The 21,499-nt window shown below is 34.3% G+C and overlaps 2 protein-coding genes across 2 annotated transcripts in view; one reads left to right on the forward strand and one right to left on the reverse strand.

Moving 5' to 3' along the window:
- Window positions 1-4,194: 4,194 nt before the first annotated feature.
- Window positions 4,195-8,778, forward strand: zetaCOP (COPI coat complex subunit zeta). Its single transcript, XM_023162428.2, has 5 exons — window positions 4,195-4,354; window positions 4,411-4,656; window positions 8,060-8,193; window positions 8,305-8,395; window positions 8,664-8,778. The coding sequence occupies exons 1-5, from the start codon at window positions 4,337-4,339 to the stop codon at window positions 8,709-8,711; spliced, it is 537 nt and encodes a 178-aa protein (XP_023018196.2). The 5' UTR covers window positions 4,195-4,336; the 3' UTR covers window positions 8,712-8,778.
- The window catches only part of Galphaf (G protein alpha subunit f), a 60,413-nt gene continuing 47,360 nt past the window's right edge, over window positions 8,447-21,499 (reverse strand). The window contains exons 4-6 of the mRNA XM_023162427.2: window positions 19,539-19,871; window positions 9,053-9,236; window positions 8,447-8,995 (exon numbers count right to left, since the gene is read on the reverse strand). Coding sequence (XP_023018195.2) covers window positions 8,804-8,995; window positions 9,053-9,236; window positions 19,539-19,871 — 709 coding nt within the window. The 3' untranslated portion in view covers window positions 8,447-8,803. The remainder of the gene's footprint in view (window positions 8,996-9,052; window positions 9,237-19,538; window positions 19,872-21,499) is intronic.

Genomic DNA, 21,499 nt, shown 5'->3' on the forward strand with positions numbered 1-21,499 from the left:
TTTGAAAAGCTTCTTATGTTCAATTCATATTCCAACTCATCTCTTAAAAGTCTAGATACATCCATTTTGCAAAACGATGATTACAAAAGCATTGAACAAGTAAACTGCTAACCTCAATAAAAAAAATCGCCCCACGTTGGGCGCAAATTTCTATTACATTAAATTCAATAATAAAAACAATTATCTATCAGAGACATTTATTTCTAAAACATTAGGAATAACACTTCTGTCCTTTTTTTTTGTGTACGGCAAGTAATGTGCTTGTTCGTAAGGGCCGTGGGTTAAATCAGACAGATAAGTATAAATATGTACAAACAATTGATAACAAGGGCGCCAAGTAGTTTCTTGTGCACCGACTAGCCTAAACCTGAAATGAAACTACTAAACAATCCAGATACGCGAAAATAATAAGGTGGAATACGACAAAGGAATAAGAATAAAAACGTTGAATGTTGCTTCCCCAAAATACGCCTGTTCAACGGATTTATTTTTCACTTATACTACAAACTAAACGCTTATACAAAGGCGAAGACAAAACTATTCGGAAACACTTATTCAGCGAGGTTCATTGCTTTCGTAAACAATAATGTCAGAATCTCGCAAAATCAACACCATTAATAAAACTTCTAATCGGTACTTATCTAGCTGCTAGCGATGTGTAGATTCCTATGGCCCGCTACTAGGCAAATTCGTGAGAAGCTCTTAATTCCACGTCCACACGGTCGAAATAGGAACACCACCATCCATATGACTTAGGAAAATTTGTGGTTTCGTCGCTACATACAAGGCAATGAAGTTCAAAAAGGTCTGACCCCATCCGCTTCGACGTGTTCTCAAAGGTAGCACCGTCCAGGCGAAATTTTGATTTACCATATCAGAGAAAAATATCTAAAAAAAAGTATTCTTGTATATAATTGATTTCGCGATACATCCGCGCCCAAAAAAAATAATGAGTGACAAAACTATACGCTTACCTCTCGATGCTCGACTGCCCTAACAGATGTGTTTAAACGGTCTGGAAGAAATAATTTATTCGATAAAATTCATCCCAATCGATAATAAGGATATTGTAAGATCGCTCCACAGCAGAATTACCCAATCACAATATCACAACAAGGCACGGCAGCTTTATATCCGTCAAAAGACGTAATTTCATATTCAAAAACCAGAATTTGTCTGAAATCAAGTCTTCCGAACGTTATCATTCAGTCTCACTCACGAATTGCCACAGAGCGAACGGACCAAAAAAAAAATCTTCCTTGTTTTTTCCTTTCAAAAAAACTTACCGATTCGGCTGGAACTATATATCGGGTGTTTCACAAATAGAGTTATCCTAATTTTAATAATTAGGGTTCAACTATTTACAACTAATCGTAACAAATAGAATGGTCGTTGCTCGATGTTTTGAGAAATTTGATATTTCAAACATTCAACTTCATCATTCATTTCATTATCATGTCTTTAAGGGTCGAATATATATTATCCAGTTAGTAAACCCCATTGAAAATGAACGTCAAGAGGTACTTAAAAGTATAATAAATATAAAAATTTATTTTCTGACAGTTCAGAGTGTCATAGACGAGATTAAAGATTGTTGATTTCGAGATGGAAATTTTAAAACAATTCATGTAGTAACATCTGAATATCAGTAGCAGGCTTACTACATTATAAATAGCGGGAGACTTGTCGGTAATTCTTACGGTCTTATCCACCGGATTTGAAGAGGGCGTTACGTACGAATCTGGGAAATAATTTAAAGCCACCTAATTGGGGGAATTTCCAGGGATACGTTGAGTTTCATTCTTCAACGGAATTTTGTGACTACAAAGTTTTGGAAATTTAGAAAAGGGAATTCAGTCAGTCATGCGCGGACCCGCGAGTAGTTCGCGGTTTTTTTTGACCGGGGCAGGGTCCTGAAGGCCCTATGTCACGAAGGGTTTCAGTCTTGTTAATTATTCGTGGTTTAATTGAATTGAGGTAAAGAGGGTAGCGTACGAAGTCAGAAGTAGGTCAGTTCCATTTCCTTCTGAGTTTGGAAAAATTATTGAGGGAATTCGCGAAGTAATTCCGTTATTGGTGTTTATTCGCGGTTTATTGCGGTATAGTTATAGTTGAGGAAACATTTTTGAGTTCCTGATAAGAGTTTGGGACAGTTTTGGGAAATAGTGGCTTTTGTCGGAGACTTCAGGAGAGTCCATCTACGATTAGTTGGTGAGCGTATCTTGATAATTCTTATCTATATTGTATATGTTATTGTATGCGTATGTGTTTTACATTTTCAAATCGGCACCTAGGGTATTGTTGAAAACTTATCATATATCTACGATTCGGGTTCCCTTTTTCATTATAAGGTTATATCATTTTTCTTGCGTTATACAGGGAGGAGCAATTAAGTGGGTCTCTTAATAGTTCCTCATAGTTGTATTTCATTTTGTTTTTACAGCAGTTCTATTAGAATTCACGCAAGGCATACCTCTGTCCTGAGTGATGTTAATTAGATTGACAGAGGAATGATCTTGTCATATTTTAAATACCTGTTTGTTTATAAGTTTTCATATGGTTATAACTAGGTACCTATATATTTCATTTTCTTTCAAATTGCACACAGTTCAAATAATATTCAGTGAATCAGATATAAAGAAAGAATATAAATATTGCTCTGTTCAGGTTCAAAATTCAGTCATTATTTTTGTTAATTTTATTTTATCTATTGTTAATCCAATTATTCCGCCTACTTTATTTATCAGTAAAGTTGGTTTGTGGAAACTCTACTGATATTATTTCATTCCCTTAAATGACCATGCATTCAAGCCATGGTGGTACTACCAAGACGTTGCTCTGCGAAGATAGACCAAGTCACCCAAGATAATCATTATAGGTATATCATTAGTAGTGTAAAGGGATCGCAAATTCAGACCCAACGGCCACTTATTACAATATTCCTATCAAATTTAAAATGAAGTTTCAACATATCTTCTTTTTCTTCATTTGAGAATGAGGACATTTTGACTGAAGTATTTGTGCAAACTTATGATGTTCGATGAGTTCTGACAACTAGTGTTTATTAAACAAATTTTTCGATGGAGTCATTTAAGCCTCGACATATCTTCTGTAATTTAGGAGATTCCAATGGTGAAAATGGAGTTATTACCGCCAAAATATTGGCGCCAATATATTGGCAGTAATGACTCCATTTGGAATTAGATTAGTGAGATTAAAACTTATCAGATAACGTTATATATAGATTGGCTAATAGTGAGATGAAAGCAAACATAATAAGCAAACATAATTTTTCAAATTTGACACAAAATATTATATTTACGAATGTTAATTAACTCATGCGTTTTTTAAATAAATTTAATTATTCGTTCCTTAGGAAAAATAATGATATCTGCAACATCATTCATCAAAGATCAATTGATGACTAAAATCAATAGAAATATTGACTACTGGTACCATCTTGGTACCTAACCCACTTGGTAATCTCTGAAACAAAAACGCATCCCAACTTTTATCAGTGTATAGTCATCTTAGACTGGAGTCGTTGAGAATGTTAAAGATATGTTTATCGTCAACTTATGGAATTGTTCAATGTTAGGTGCATATGTGTGATTTTATCTCCCTCCGACGATTCATCAGAACTTAAAAAATGTAATTCTTTAAAAGAAATGGACAACTCCCACTTTCAATTTGAATATTATGAGATTAATTAATTAAAGAATGTCGGGTAACAGTTCATAGTTTATAGTATCCACATCTGATGTAATTTAGCAATTGACTTAATGACAACCGTCCTGTTTCAAAAGTAACCGCTACTATCAAAAATTCTGTTTAGTAACGGTTAGGAAGTAATTATTTTTGAAACAACATAATTTAAATAATACTATGATTATTATTATTATTATTATATTATTATTTTATTGTCTACTCCTCTTCTGTTCAAAGAATGATGTGGGAATATATTTTGAATGAATAGAGACAACGCTAACAAATCGGTTACTTTCAGCCATTATTCCCATTTATACCTTGGGCAATAAAAATGCTTCTCACAATAAAGTTCAAATACTTCAACTTTTTTAAAAAACTTGTGACAGCCATTTTACTCGCAATCATTTTGAGAAATTCGGACTAGTGTGGTTGTGCCTTAACGTTTCGATTTTTGATGTTTTATATCAAGAAATCCCAAAAGAAAAGTGTAGTTCTGGCAACACGGTAATATTTTGCTGTCAGAGTAGAGAGTAGAGTTTAAGCCACGTCTTATAATAGGTTATAGAAATATTTTTAATTAAAAAATAAACTTGTTTGCTCCAGTCTCGAAACTACGAGAATTGAAGCCATGGAAGGTTCATTGTTGGTAGGTTACACTTTCCCACCACTTGTCATTTCCACATTATTTTAATCTTATTTCAGGAACCCACTTTATACACCATAAAAGGGATTTTGATCCTGGATAATGATGGAAACAGAATCCTGGCAAAATATTACGACAAAACCACATTCCCCACATCAAAAGAGCAGAAGGCATTTGAGAAAAATCTATTTAACAAAACACATAGAGCAAATGCAGAAATCATCATGCTAGATGGATTAACCTGCCTTTATAGGAGCAATGTGGATTTATTTTTCTATGTTATGGGCAGCTCACACGAAAACGAGGTTAGTAGATAATCAATTGGAAAAAGTGTAGAATATGTTGCAGATTTTGATAAAGTTTTCGAGAAAACTTCCGAACATTCAAATTTTTGTGTTTGATATAATACATATATATGAAATCAAGAAAGATTAGGTTAGCAGTTAAGCTGCTGGAAAATAATTCTGTGAAAATGAAAACATAAATAAATGATTACTATTATGATCATTCACAATTTGGTTTCAATTTAAAAGCCACCAGTAGGCAGCTGTTTCAGCCTGTTGACCTTCATCAGTACTGGACAAGTGATCCTCTATGGAAGAAAAATCGAGAAATCCAAGGAGAATATTGATAGAAATCACTGTGTGAAAGCAAGCAAAACAGAAGTGGAACCACTGATCAGTGTGACACACAGGTTAACTTGCCAAGTTTTCATCTTGGTGTTGATGGTTTGATCAATCTTCAAAACCGACAACAGCATTAGCAGAATATTGAAATCCAATTGTGAATGATTGGAATAGTACTCATCTATACTCCGCTTTACTTTTGGAGATACAGCCTTCCAAAAATTAAAAAAATAGAACTATTTCAGAAACTCACATTCGGATAATAAAAACTCAAAAAAATAAAACCTTTTTTTTCACCATCACATTTAATACAAAAAATATACTTTCCTTAAAATTCTATTTCTTCCAACAAACTTCATCATATATGCTAATGAAAATAAATGAAACTTTTTCAAAGAACTTTTTCTTGAAAATAAATGACACTTAGAAGGAACTTTTTCATCATTTCTATTGGCGGTTTTTCAAAACTTTTCAATAAAATGAATGTGCTGTTGTCGAATGTATATGAGAAGGTACCTGAAAAGTTGAGGAATAAATGTCACTTTCTTTTTTGTTACTCAAAATGTACCTTTTATAAATTAAAAGAAGCTGAATTAACAAATGTTATCTATTTGCAGGTATAAATATCTGTTTAAATGTTTATATGTTCAGATTTTGATATTGCAAAAACGCATTTATTCCCTCAAATACACACAATTTGTTAATTCAGATTTCTGATCAATTGTAGAAGGTACATTTTGATTTTTGAATATTAGAAAAAAAGTGGCCTTTCATAGCTTCTATTCAAAAGAAGGTGGAATTAACTAGTTGTATTTATTTCTGGGATTAAGTAAACACATTTTTTATTGTGGAGATTTTGATATGTAAGAATTTGCACACCCATATTTCATATTCAGGTGGAAGCTAATACTATGTTTATAGTGAGTCTAATTGCTTCACATAAAATGAAAGTTGAACTACTTGCAACTGTATTTTCAAAAATAAACAAATATGTTTGTGAACTGAAGTGATCTGCAGCATTATATAGACTGATTGATTAAAAGTAATCGGAGGGAATTGCATTGCAAGTACGTACTGTATTCTTATGATATATGATATTTGACAAAACCTTATAATACTATTGTATTTTTTATGGCGAATAAAGGATATTGTATTGTATTGTAATATTGAAAAACCAAGTGAGCCTTAACTAAAAAATAAATATCTGTCATAAATAGTTGAACAATTGTGTCAGTAGTCAATATAATTTTCAATAGTTTCCGTACAATATGTAAACTCGTGTGGGAAATACGTTAACACCAAAGGAAAGTGTCATTTACATGTTGTTGAATAGGAAAGTGTTGTTTTTGTTTTCTAAGGTGAAGTTACGAAATCGTCAATGAAAATAATACAGTATTAATTTAGTGAAACATGATTTTTTTCATTGTGTGAATCATTCAAGGTAAATGTGATAGTGATGTTTCATTTTACATGGTTTTAATGCCAGAAGCAAATTCACGAAATAGTTTCTACTTTCTGAAGATCATATCTCCAAAAGTAGACCAGAGCGCCATGTTTTGACTTCACATGTGTGATCAGCAGACAGAGAAAAAGTCGAATCAATAAAAAAAAATTGAAAAAGTGGGAACTGTATATCAAAAAATTACTATGCTTTTTCTCAACAACACATATTTTAGGGGTTAGGAGAGATCACCAGGAAAATGAAGAAAAATTATGCTCATTTCCTTTTTGTACTTACCTCATAATTTAAAATACTAATTTTAGGCATATTACTTTTTATGAAGTACTGCAGTTCCGTTTCAATCTAGTAAAAAGCTAAAACTTTTTCAATTAAGCTTGAAAACGACTTGAAAAAGCAAATTTACTAGTCCTCATTTCTCAGACATTATATTTTGAACTATTCTGGAGGCTAAAAAGAGGAAAGCAGTGTTGCAAGATTGCAAAAGTAAATCCCAGTTGTACCACAGACCTCTACATCCTTCAACTGTGAAAATTAATTTTTTCTGTAATGAAAATTGTTTGAATTATGTTTATTGTCAATTGAGAAATCAACATAATGTAAGGTGACATTCCATTCATCAATAAATTTAAAATTAAACGACCTCAAAAGCACATGGAGAGTTGTGTCTCCTATTGATGTGGCACATTTGGCAATTGAGTTAACTTGAAAACTAAGAAGACAAATCTAACTTTTAATGTGCATTACCGATATGAAGGGATACAAAGAAGATGCATTCCTTATCTTACCCACCATGAAGTTTTTGAAATTATGTATATGATACTTTTGTATTGTAATCAAATTAAATGTTTGAATACAGTTACTACAAACTGACAACAATGCTACTTCAATTGTGATTTGTGTTACCATCATTTGTCATATTTATATTTCTGCTCAAAGCAAAATGCATAGAATATCCCTGTTGTGATCACTTGGACTTCTTCCCCATGTGAAATATTTTGTCAAACTTTTGACCTACGACAGTCTTGAAAGAGATCCAATGAATTTCTGCATTTCATTCAAAGAGGGGCTAAGGGACACTACTTGACAATGTCAAGTTGGTACTTCAATTTTCAATATGGTTTACATTTAGAAATAAACTGATACTAGGTGAAAGATTTTTCAACATTATGGTCCATGAATTGAAAATCTGAACAATTTACAACTTGGGTAAATCTTATATCTCTCGTCAACAGTTTTTGACAAATGGGTAAAAACACCAGGGTTTCTATGCATCTTGCTTTGGGAGTCAATTTTGAAAGTTTTCAAAAGAAAAATTCAATTTTCAGTATGCTTTACTTACAGTTTTGCAAACGTTTTTTAAAGAGTATCCAATATATGAAGATTTGTTACCTCAAATAATAACTCAAGTTAGGTTTCTGACTTCTAGAATATGTTTTGTTGGGAAGAAAGTATTTTAATAACACTTCTGTGCAATTTTTTAATGTTTTCTCCATTTTTTAGGGTAATTTGAAGCTTTCCTAAAAATATCAAAATCGACTACTGCATCATATTATACACCTTTACACAAAATTACAAATCATTCACTTTTCTTTTTTGAGTGAGAAAAGCAAGTTTTTTTAGCTTATTCTTATGAGTATTCTCAATTGTCTTTATGACTCAGTTAGCCAAATACTGAGGAAAAATGTGGAAAAACGAGCAGTACTAGAGTCCCTGGATATAGTTATGTTAGCGCTGGATGAGATATGTGATGGAGGGTAAGACTTTTCTAAATTTTGAATGCTTTTGTATTTGAATATTGCCAAGGGTGTCAGAATCGATCTGTAACAAATGATTCTATTCACATTATGTTGTCTGCCCCTTTTCAGAATTATCCTTGATGCTGATTCGAATTCTGTTGTGTCAAGGGTAGCTTTGAGGAATGATGATATACCAATTGGAGAGCAGACCGTAGCCCAGGTAACTAACGCAATACATTCATTGTTTTGGTAATATTAAAAAACAAGTGAAAAAATTTTTACAATTTATTTTCTATGTAAACAATAAGTGGAAATCACAAAGTTGCGACATCTATGGTTTGTTTTTTAAAATTTTGAAATTGGTTATCTTTGACATATACAAATTAAGTTTAGCAGATAGTGTTGTCAACTATTAGGATGATTTTCACTCATAGGTGTCGGTGTTTTTCAATGATGATATGATTATTGAAAATGTTATTTATTTATAGGTCTTTCAATCTGCAAAAGAACAGCTGAAATGGTCATTATTAAAGTAGGTGATTTTTATAAATTTAATGAAATGTATGTTCTGAAACTATAAGAATTAAAATATTTGAAATTGTATATCTTTTCACTTCAAATTTTTTAGTTATATAGGCAGTGCCTCTTTCAGGACATTTTCCAAAATGATGCTGTGGACAGAATCAAAGACTTTCCTTATGTTATTTGTGTCTGTCGCTATTGTGAAATGTGTGTAAACATTTCTTGGAGGTATTATTTCAGTTATATTCTCTCCTAGAGGACCAATACTCTCTATTTCTACTGGAATTTTGGTTAGTTCCTGAAAAAAAAAAATTGAATGATTCATGAAAAGTTTATGAGAAATGTATCTGCTTACATCAATTTTATATTTCATGAACAGTTTGGCTCTTTGGTATTCATCACTACACTTCAGTTTCCCATCTGGGCTGTAAAGGCTAAATTCTGGGAAGTATTTCTCTAGCTTTATTCCCTGTTCGATTTTTTTCTTCAGTATGTCTTGCTTATTCAAGAAAACAATTAAACCAGCATCTAGAACATATCTGAAAAACAAATGTGCCAAAGCATCCCTTTTATATACTTGAAGAAAAAGTTCTGGAACTGAATAAAATTGAAACATTTTCTTATTCGAAAAAGATAAAACTGATTTTTTTATTTCGTTATTGAATTTTTAATTAGCATATATCTTTCGAGTTATTTATAAACATTCAATTATACGGTTCTCTGTGAGCTTTTCACTATAACAGGTTTTGCAAAATTGTTGAAACGTGTTTCATTATACAATAGTTTCCTTAAGGAATAGTATTGAATTATTTTTTGAGTTACAACTATTTTATACTCTATATCTACCTATTCTAAAAATTTTGAATTATTTAAATTTTTTTTGAACTACCACCGCCATTTCAAATATTATGCAAATAAGATGGATATATATTTTGTGTTGTTTTATGTTTGTTATGATCTGGTATGAATCAATTTTCAATGCAAAGTTTCATTACTTAATGAAGTGAATAAAAAAACTTTTGTCTAATTTCTACTAGTTAATTTTATTTATACGACCGGTTTCGGTTTTAACACCATTTTTAAGTATAAAGGTTAGGTTAGGTCTAAAGTAAGTGGGTCTATTCGACCCTCCACCGCAACCCGCAAGGGTTTATTGGGGCTAATATCTATTCACACTCGGCCAAATAAACCCAGCTTCTTAACGAAGCCGATTAGTGTGTATGTGTGATATCGTGGAGTTCCATCATTATTGAGATGGATCCTCCAGGTATATTTCTTAGAATGTTTTTTACTTGAAAGGTTTGAAATGTATACTGAATAAAGGCAGTCAAGTCACAACCATGAAGGTATTTGTTTCATTTAATCACTAAATTATTACAGTGGCGACGAGGATGGAATTAAATAATATATATCTAAATCAAATATAAATTGTATTTCGCCGTACAAGTGAGGCATCATGTCGGTTGGGAAGATCGACGAGTTTAAATTAAATGAAAAGTGTTGGTCTACATACATAATGCGTCTTGAACAGTACTTCAAGGCGAATAATGTGAAAGAAGACATCAAAACAGCTATACTTTTAACAGTCATTGGCGACGAAGCTTTTGAGTTACTGACTGATTTGTGTAACCCGGAAAAGCCGGAAAACAAGACCTATGCAGAGCTAGTGCAAAAGATGAAAAATCATTTGGAGCCAGTGCCATCGGAAATTGCAGAGAGGTATAAGTTCCGATAAGGAAAACAGGATTCTGGTGAGTGTATCGCTTCATTTTTCGCAAATCTCAACAAGATGTTAAAGACTTGTAATTTCGGCGCGGCCCTAGGAGAAAACATTAGAGATCAGTTAGTATACGGTTTGAAGAGCGATGCTATTCGCCAACGATTATTTTCTGAAAAGGGTTTAACTCATAACAAGGCATATGAGTTGTCTATTAGCATGAAGGCAGCAGAAAAAAAATTCAGGATTGGTGGAAGCAGTTTCGTCATTAAATTAAATAAAGTTGGAGGAGAGTCGAAATGCTGCAAATTCGGCCTGCCGCCATTGTGGTAAATTTATTCATGACGACAAACATTGTTATTTCAAGAATGCTCAGTGTCATATGTGCAGACGTACGGGCCACGTGAGCAGCTGTTGTTGGAAAAACAGTACCGGACAACAAATAATTAAGTATAATAAATATGTTTGAAGTAGATTCGGATTCTGAAAAAAGTGATGTCGATGATCATTTTGAGAGTTTTTTCAATTTGAGAGAAAAACACTATAAACCAATAAAATTAGATACGAATGTTAATGGTATTGCTCTAAAAATGGAAATCGACACAGGATCTCCAGTTTCCGCACTTTCTAAAATGACATATGATACATATGATAATCAATTCAAAAAAATTCCAATTTGTGCTGAAAATTTGAACTTGAAGTCTTATGTTGGCAACCACATTCAAGTTCTAGGTTCTATATTGGTGATATCACACTCCGTGAAAAGGTGTACAGAAACTTGAAATTGTTCATCATTGTCGGTGGGGGTCCTCCACTGATCGGTCACTTGATTCCTTTTTTCTCAATAATGTTTTTTCTAATAAAGTTGTTTCCAAAACAGACTGGAAAAACTTTCTATTAGAACGATTTTCAGAAGTCTTCAATGGTGAACTCGGCTGTTTCACAGCAGGTAAGGTAAAATTATATCTCAAACAGATGCTGTTCCGATTTTTCTAAAAGCAAGGTCATTGCCATTCTCTCTAAAAAACAAAGTTGACAAAGAATTGAATCGTTTGGTTGAACAAGGTATTTTGAAACCAGTAAATTTCAGTGATTGGGCAACGCCAGTTGTGCCTGTATTAAAAAAGGATGGAAATATAAGAATTTGTGGAGATTTTAAAGTCACTTTGAACCCTAAATTATATATTGATAAATACCCCTTGCCTAAAATTCAAGATTTGTTGGCGAATTTAAAAAACTGTAAATACTTCACAAAAATTGATTTATCTCAGGCGTATGCACAAATAGAGCTGGACGAAGAATCACAGAGCTTAGTCACCATTAATACACACAAGCATTTTCCAGAGAATAATCAAAAGTATTTTTGCAGGCATGGATGGCGTAGCCTTATTTTCAGATGGTATTTTAATCTGCTGTATTCGATAAATTGCGTAAATACTAGCTCCCCTGTATGCACTTTAAAAAAAAGTGCCATTCAATTGGACAAGAGAACAACATAAAGCATTTGAATTAATTAAGGCAGAATTGATTTCTTCAAAAGTTCTTGTATATTATAATCCTGATTTACCCCTGTACTTAGCTTGTGATGCAAGTGCATACGGGGTGGGAGTAGTTCTTTCTCACGAATTTCCTGACGGTTCGTCTCGTCCAATTGCATTTGCGTCTCGTTCGTTAAATGCCGCCGAAAAAGCATATAGTCAAATCGACAAGGAAGGTTTATCAATCATATTTGGCGTAAAAAAATTCCATCAATTTCTTTTCGGTAGGCCATTTACACTAATTACAGATCATAAGGCTTTAATTAGTATTTTTGGAGATAAAAAAGGCATACCAATTTTCGCGGCCAGCCGGTTACAACGATGGAGCACAATCCTGTCAGCCTATCAATATAAAATGAAATTCGTAAAATCCGAACAAAATGCAAACGCAGATGGTCTTTCTAGACTCCCAAATGATATTGAAATCCAAAATTCAGACGCCGGATTCAATCATATTTTGTACATTGAAGAAAACCTGCCTATCAATCATAAAGAAGTGGCGCTAGAAACAAAAAAATACAGAACTCTGAATAAATTATATTTTTATTTGCTTCACGGATGGCCAGACAAAAACGAACTCAACCAAGAATTGAAGGTTTATGAAACTAAAAGCGATCAACTTCATTTACAACAAGGGTTGCATTTTATGGGGCTATCGAGTGATAATTCCAAAAAATTTGCAAAATAAAATTCTGAAAGAAATTCATCTGAATCATTTAGGAATCAATAAATGTAAATCTATGGCTAGATCATACGTATACTGGCCCAATATTGATTTAGAAACAGAAAATATGTACAACAATTGCAATATTTGTAATGCTGTACGTAGTAACCCGCCTAAATCCACAATGAATCCATGGCCGTTAACAAAAAAACCTTGGTGTCGGCTGCATTTGGATTTTTTGGGGCCCATTTATAATAAAAAAAAATTAATTTTGACAGACTCCTATAGTAAATGGCTGGACGCTTTCGAAATGCATAGTACCACAGCTGAAGGTACTATTGATAAATTGAGGATTTGTTTTTCACAATTCGGGTTACCGGATACTATAGTGATCGATAACGGTCCGCCTTTCGCATCGACTACTTTCGAGCAGTAGGTACATGAAAATAAATGGAATACGTCATGCATCTGTTCTCAGCTCCCTATCATCCGTCAAAATGGTGCAGCTGAAGGGGCATTGAAAAATTTCAAACATGCTCTAAAAAGGCGGTGTTGAGTAATGAGAATATTAAACAATTCATTTATAGGTTTGTGTTTGATTATAGAAATACGGCACATACTACAACAGGGGTGAGTCCAGCTAAATTGATGTTTGGCCATAAATTAAAAGGTAGACTTGATCTGTTAATGCCAAACCGTGAAGGTCACGTAGAGGCCAAGGTAGAAAAACAAATGAAAGGTTATGAGGGCAAGAACAGAGAATTGAATGTGGGTGACAATATTCTATACAGGGATTACACTAACATCAGTAATCCTACGTGGAACGAAGGTGTGATAACAAAAAAAATTGAAAATACTTTGTTTGATATTGCATCGGTGGGGGATAGGCAACATAAGAAGCATACGGATCAAATAAGACGCTCTCGACATTCCTTACACCCTACCGATGAACATATCAAAAATGATAATATTGTAATTGACAAAAATAATGATGTGAACTTAGATCATAAGGGTGATAGAAGTGGCGAGATGGAAGTTCAAAATGAAAAAAATGAGATGACGGTGAACACTGATACTGTTGAAGATGTACCGAGGTATAATTTACGTTCAACGAAATGTAATTAATAACCGTAACAAAACAAAAAGTACTCAATAGGTATAATTGAGTTTAATATAGAAAAGCATTTTTGGTTTTGGCATTATTTGTGCCATTAGGTTTAATTGTAAGGGAAACTGGGGATAGCGAATAATTATTAGGGATAGGAAAGTTCGAATTTATACTTATGTGCATTTTTAGGGTGAAGGTGTGATATCGTGGAGTTCCACCATTTAGATGGAGCCTCCCGGTATATTTCTTAGAATGTTTTTTACTTGGAAGGTTTGAAATGTATACTGAATAAAGGCAGTGAAGTCACAATTACGAAGGTATTTGTTTCATTTGATCACTGAATTATTACAGTATGGTTTTTCAGGTCAGATGGTAAGAGTACGGATCTGCCGAACTCTAAGAACCTGATTCGGTCCCCAGCGGGGCAGGCACAAAGTATATGCTCTGCTGTTTCATCATTTTCCAAACAGAGGTGACTGTCTTCCGACAGTCCAAGTCTCTGCATATGATGATTCAAGTAACAGTGACCTGTAAAAAGGCCTGTTAGACATCGAAGTTCATCCCTACTGTAGTCCAACAAATGTTTGGTATCAAGGTTTGGTATCAAGCTTCGTCTTGGAGTGAGCCAATCCTGGAAGATTCTGCCAGAAGTCAATAAATCTTCTTGCCATCCAGGTGTTCAATGTTTGTTTAGCAAAGCCCAAAGCGATGCCAATGACAGGTTCTGGTCCGACGAAGCCGCTTGCAGCACCCTCCTTTGCAAGAGAGTCAGCAGCTTCATTACCTTCCAGGCCAGTATGGCCAGGAATTCAGACCAGTGACAATCTGTAAAGTCTTCCTATCGAGGAGAGTCGTTTTTGTCAATTTTCTACCAATTTAGACATTGCTCGGTAGGAGCCAAGAGCTCCCAACGCCGCTTGACTATCCGGGAATATTTTTATTGCCTTGTGTGTGAGGTTGGATTTATCCAATCTCTCCGCACACAATTCAATAGCGTATATTTTCGCTAGGATTACAGTCGTCGCCTAAGTTCCTAGGCAGGTAGATATCTTTGTCCTGGGTCTGTATCTAAAACATCTGCACCAGAACCGGAAGGTGTTTTTGATCCATCTGTGAACCAACAACTATCTGCTCTCAATATTTCCTTCTCCCGGAGGATCCAGTCCTCTCTACTCGGGAATAGTACTTTATAAGACAGTTCGTAGTTGACAGTTGGAGGCATAAAGTCAGAGGTCAATTCCAGAATGCTGTGACTTCCAGTGTCAACCAACAGTCTGTTGCACTCTGCATTTAATTGATTTGTGCAATTGGCAATGTGCACAAGTCTGTATGCAGTCCATCTAGCCTCTCTCTCCAGAAAAATGTGGAGAGGAGGTAGATCTAGAAGGATCTCTATGTCTGCTGACGGTGTGGTACTGATGGCACCAGTAATAGCCAGACAAGCCTGTCTCTGTAAGCCAAAAAGCTTACTGCACCATAAGTGATCATTGGTCTGATAATCATCACATAAATACAATGGATTTGTTTGGGACCTAAACCCCAAGTTTCACCACAAATCCTTCGACATGTTCATAGAGACAGTCTGGCTTTGTGTAAAACGTTTTCCAAGTGAGCGTTCCAGGTGAGTCTTTTATCAAGGACAATGCCAAGATATTTCACCTCCGTTCCAAATGGAATGACCTCACCATTGAAGGAAATTGGCGTTAGATCGTCCAATTTTCTCCTCTTGGTGAAGGGGATTAACACAGTTTTGCTGGGGTTGACAGATATCTGCTCCCTCAAGCACCAACTCTGAAAAACCTCCAACGTGCTTTGGAGGATATTACAAGCTACACCTTTTCCGACGTGGACCTTGCCAGGATGACAAGTTCATCTGCATAAGCTTACAGATCAACTTTTCTTCTGTCAAGGGTATCAAGCAGATTATCCATCAGGAGCGACCACAGAAGGAGAGATGGTACCCCACCTCGATGGCAGTCCCTGGTGACCCTGAACCTGATGGCCTCGCCTTGAAGAATCGTAGTTGCAGTTCTGTTTACTAGCATGGCATAAATCCAGCCAGTTATGATCGATTATATACCCTTCCTTGCCAGAGACAATTCTATAGATTTAGGTAGTGCATTGTCAAATGCTCCTTCAATATCAAGAAATACAGCAACCGCAATCTCCTTGTTGTCAAAGGAGTGGGAGATTTTCTCAACGAGGTTGTTTAATGCTGAATCTGTCGATACGGCTTAACAACAAAAATTCGTTGAAAAGTTGCATATGAAATGGCTGTTATAAGATATCAGAGATATTTTGCAAAATAGTTCTTCAGTTTTAGAATCTGAAACACTCTCTGGAGCAGATCCTGAGCGTGAACAAGAGCCTGTCAAGCCATATCATGTGGCTTTAGTTGCAACAAAACATTTACAACAACCAGCAAAACCCCAGTGCTCTAAATCGAAAGATGCACCGGTATCACCAGGTGCTTTTGTAAGCTCCAGCCAATTTAGACAACCCCTCAAAGCTCTGCCAAGGGCAAACAGAAGAAAAGGGAAACCTGGCCGCCGCTTAATTGCGATAGATACACCGGAAAAAGAAAACCATAGAGTACAGAGATTGGAAGTCAAGAAAAAGAAATTACCAAACAAGAACAAAGCAAATGAACCAAAGAAGAAAGCTGTTAGGAAACTCTTACAGAGTGAATCAGAAGATGACATTGAAAATATTTCTATTCATGATGAAGACTCTGATTGGTGCGAGGAAGATGAAGACTCTGATTGTTGCGAGAGAGACGAAGTTGGAAATAACATCGAAATACTAACTGATGAAAAATTACTGCTAAATGTTTTGCCTCGCTTTCCGAAGGAAGAAGATTATGTTCTTGTTAGTTTTTCAACTGAAAGGAAAAGTATTTATTTCGCAGGAAAAGTTTTACAGGAGCGTAATGATAAATTAGAATATTATGTAAGTTTCCTCCGTGACAATCGCAAATGTCAGTTTAACATGCCAAGTAATCCAGATTTATCATATGTTAAGGAGAACGATATAAAACTTTCATTGCCTAAATCTTGTCTAGGAGGAAGCACGTTACGCCGACAGTCTTACTACTATTTTAATGTTGATTTTTCCCAAATCGATATCCGCTAGTTGATATGTAGAACGCTTATTAAAATCATTTATTTTTTGTTTGGTTTTTTTTTATTAAGTGTAACCTGAAATATGAATTTAATAAAAAATGTTAGAAGTTAACTACCTATTTATATTCCAATATACTCCTGATCCACTGTGCCCTCAGGGTTGACCTACTGGTGTACCCATCTGAGGACACAGTGGGTCAAAAATCTTCTTTTTTTTTAATATTGAAAAACCATTATAACCAAAATGCAGCCAAGAAACCTTTCATTGAAATTTAACGTCTATAGCTCGTATAGTTAAAAAGATATGTGATTTGAAAAAAGTATGACCCATAATTGCCACAATGACCCTAAATTATGCCAAACTGCCGGGAACACAATATATTGAGTATAGTAGCATTAACTACACAGGTAAACTTTCAGAAAATATTCAAAATTACTACTTCTCTAAATACAAAATAACAACTTCCATAAGTAATAATAACTTAGGCAGAACTCTGTTTAATGCAAAACACAAACGAGATAGAATTAAAAAATCGGAAAACCAGGTACTTATATATAGAATAGAGAGTGTGGCGAATGCTGTGCAGTATATATACAGGCTAAACTGGTAGAAATTTTGACGTAAGACTTCGTGACAAAAAATCTACAATGTACGAACATCTTCAAGAATCAACACACAAGATAAGTAAAGATGATCTCAAAATCCTACACATATGTAATAAAGGGAAAAAATTGATTTGTTGGAAGCCAATGTATACCCCTAAACGAGCAACTCTATTTATGTAGGTTTCCACTCTTGAATTTATAAGTTAAACAACCTCTATAACCTTCAGTGTTGAATTTTATAGTTGGCACTCTGGTTCGTTTAACTACCTGTCCTTTTATCTAACCTTAAAACTCCCGATATAACCGAGTTTTCAAATTTCACATTTTAGTTTTATACTTGATAATGGGGTTAAACCCGAAACCGGTCGTATAAATGAAATTAATTAGTGGAAATTAGACAAAAGTGTTTTTATTCAATTCATTAAGTAATCATGAATTACCACAAAATAAACAAGTCATCAATCACACATATTGAAGTTTCATTCGTTGAATTTCTCCAAAACCTTATGTTTTCTTAATATGAAAATTTAGTTTTATTTCATCAATTTTAGTAGCCACTACTGTCATAACAAATTTAGTTATAAAAAACAACAAATGTTGGTCTTTTTCGTGTTCCTTTTTGGAAAGCATCATTAGAGTATCATAGTAAAAAAAGTAGAGGGTAACCTTCGTTCCTATAACTCCAGGACATATATTAATTCCTAATATTCTTCAAAAACGTTTAGGTACTTATATGTGATTGCCCATCATATTTTCGTATAAGGATAGAATAATGGTGCAGTTTTAAAATTGGTTATTCGACAATAATATCAGAACTCAAAATTTTATTGATAAATTTCTATTTTTCAACAAAAATTTTGTTATTTCGGAATACCATGACAGCAGTCAGAATGATAAAACAAACCAGTATATCGTGGAACGAGTGGTTTTATCTATTGCTTGTTGCTTGATTGGTATTGCTCAAAAATAACAAAGTTTGAGTTTAAAAATATGGACAGTCGTATGAGAAAATGTTCAGGTTGAGTGGTATTTGTGATGATTATTTCCTAAAATATTCTTGGATGAATGTATCGATTGAAAAAAAAACAATTTTATTTAATGACCCATAGTCTGTCATTACTGTCAATTTTATCGCTACTCAGAAAAAGCGTTTCATCAATGTAAAACTTTGTTTTAGCGGCCAAGATTTCCATTTTTTCCATCATTTTATCTCTGAAGGAAATAATCACCACATATTAGACCATCTATTAAGAACTGAGTTTTTCAACATTTCAAAAACATCTTCATGTTTATATCCTCAAAAACGTCATCACATTCTTATCCTCAAAAACGTCATCACATTCTTATCCTTAAAACCGTCATCACGTTTCTGTCATTGAATTTTTATTTCAATAAGACTCCATTACTACCATAGGCAGATCCATATCGAAAAATGTAAAATACCAATAAACAGAAGGAAAGACTTATTGATGCCATTGTGTGTGGAATATAACATCTTTCAAATGTCCGCCACGGCTTCTCTGGTTGGAGCGCATCCGAAACGTCCAATTTTCAATGATTCTGGCTCATAAATCAATATGAATTTGACCGACGGTATGGATTATGTTGGTATTCAGGAACGCTGTGGTTTGTGGCTTATTCGCATACACCTGCGACTTGAAAAAATTAACAGTGGCATGAGCTGTGTGGCACGTAGCGCCGTCCTGTTGAAACCACATATCGTTGGTGTCTAGATCATCCAATTTAGGCCAAACCATCGACCTATATAGTGCTCGCTGTTGACAGTCGTTCTCAAATAAATATGTACCGATGTACTGGTGCAGACCCAAGTCACGACGCAAAATTCGCCAAGTTGTGGTCTGTGAAAGGCCGAGTTCTTGTGAGCGACGCAAAATCGACTACCTTGGGTTATCCTGAACAGTTCTCACAGACAGCGGCAACGTTTTCAGCAAGTTGTTGAATACTATATTCGTCCATGGTGATTTGACAAAACAGACTGAATAAATGAAAAATGTAGCTTCAACAAGATAACTGTTATCAATTGAAAAGTTCGAAAGTCCTTGTTGGAAGACCCCTCTATACTTACTCGCTGGAATAAATGTCTCTAAACAACTCGAAAGACTCCTCAAGCCTATTGATTTTCTTATTCTCGCGCAAAGTTAAATCAAAGTCGCTAGCTGCAATAAGGAACAGAATTGCTTGGATCCCTGCAAATACTTTGATCCACTTCTTTCTTTCTCCTCTCTGGCCGCCTACGTCGAACATCCAGAACTCTGCTGTCCCGCCCCCGTACTTTTTTGGTATCGGTACGTCGAATTCTATTTTGCTAACAGATGTCGTCATAACTCTGCAGAAGAGGATATCTTGTAATGATGGTATGTAGTCGGATCTCTTGATGGTGTCTATGTTGTTCAGAAAACTGAAAATGCGGAATCGTTAATGGATCTAAACAGGATCTCAAGGTTTCAAATTAACAGAGTGACCTTTCGAAAGTGTATCGCAAGGCATCACTGTCAGAGAAAGAACTGATCGCAAAAATATTCGTTTGTTTGTAAGGGTGACAATTGGAAAAGGCAGTTATGACCCGAAGAAGATTGTGAATACTGATAATCGGACGTGAAATAGCTTGGTTAGAAATCTTTTTTTATTTTTCTCATTTTTATTTTTTTCTATCTTTACCAGTATTTATCTTCATTATTTTATTTGTATTGTTTGCATGTAACTGTTAACGACCCATTCATTAAAATTAATTTTAATTTTACTATCTATGATAATAATTGAATAATTTTTACATTATGGACGTGTTTCAATACTCGGTTTCTTCTGTTGAACTGTTACTTTAAACTATTTTACAATGCATTTCATACAAATTACTGAACTTAGTTACACATTATCAATTCTAAGAAATTTTAAGAAATAATTGTTATGTTGTCTGTTGGACTCTGCAGTATTTTCATAGTCGGTCGAACGAAGTTCGGTGAAAAGTAACAGCCTTCAGAATCTTCCCCATTGTTCTGTCACGGTCGCTAAAGAATGTAACACACAAGTACACCTACCCTGTGTATTGATATGTATCAAGGGTTTTTGGGTGACTCGAAGGTTGTTGAAATGTACCAATTAATATGAAATATACTCTTCAAAATTATTATACAATATCAAAACTTCAAAAAATAACAGCATTCCTTAGTACCCGTAAAATATAGTATGGACAATTCTTATCAATTTCCAACACTATCCCACCTTGTGTCTCCGTACAAAGTGAAACAACTAACTGGACTGGAAAATGCTAAAATCCAAATCTTGCACGAGGCTTCACCTCTCTTCCACATCGTGTCACAATCGGGGATCTTTTCCGGAAACTATTTCTTATATGATTTGAAAGGGTTATATTTTTAGGAGTGATTAATTTTTGGGAAAGAAAGTTTTTGCTTTCTACTACTCCATCTGATACAAAAAAATGGATGAGAGAATCTTCCAAAGAAAGGAAGGAAGTAATCAATTTGAAAATAAGTAACTCTATACATGGATGTGTAGATCATGCAAAGAAGTAACTTTCAGACACAAACTGAAAGAGAGTCCTCCTGAAACAGCTACTTTCATATAAACATTGAATTACACGAAAGAAAAAAAATTATTTCGAAACAAATACTTCTATATGAACACTGAATTATACAGAAGATACTTTTCTCTATTCAGTTTGTATATCGAACATTTGTTGAGGAATAAGAATCAGATATCATTCACATGAGTTCTACTTTGAAGGAATGGTAATAAATTGTACTCACATGGAACACTGTCACCCTAACTGGTATACACCGTGTTTCGCCTTAAGACACTTGCCCTGAGGCTCTTCAGTACCAAATTGGATAACATTATAGAAAATACACACACTTCATTCATGAATTACGATTTTGAATGTCTCTACCCAAAGGCCAATCAAGTCTTTTCAAATTTTCATTCTTGATATTGACGATATCCCCTTTCTTGATTTATCTAGTATGTAAAATGTATGTAAAATTAATTGACTTAGGTATTCATCTCGAAATA

This window comes from Leptinotarsa decemlineata, unplaced genomic scaffold, assembly GCF_025532065.1.
Source record: "Leptinotarsa decemlineata unplaced genomic scaffold, Ldec_3_MD MMD2_tig00078422_RagTag_RagTag, whole genome shotgun sequence".
Classification (NCBI taxonomy): domain Eukaryota; kingdom Metazoa; phylum Arthropoda; class Insecta; order Coleoptera; family Chrysomelidae; genus Leptinotarsa; species Leptinotarsa decemlineata.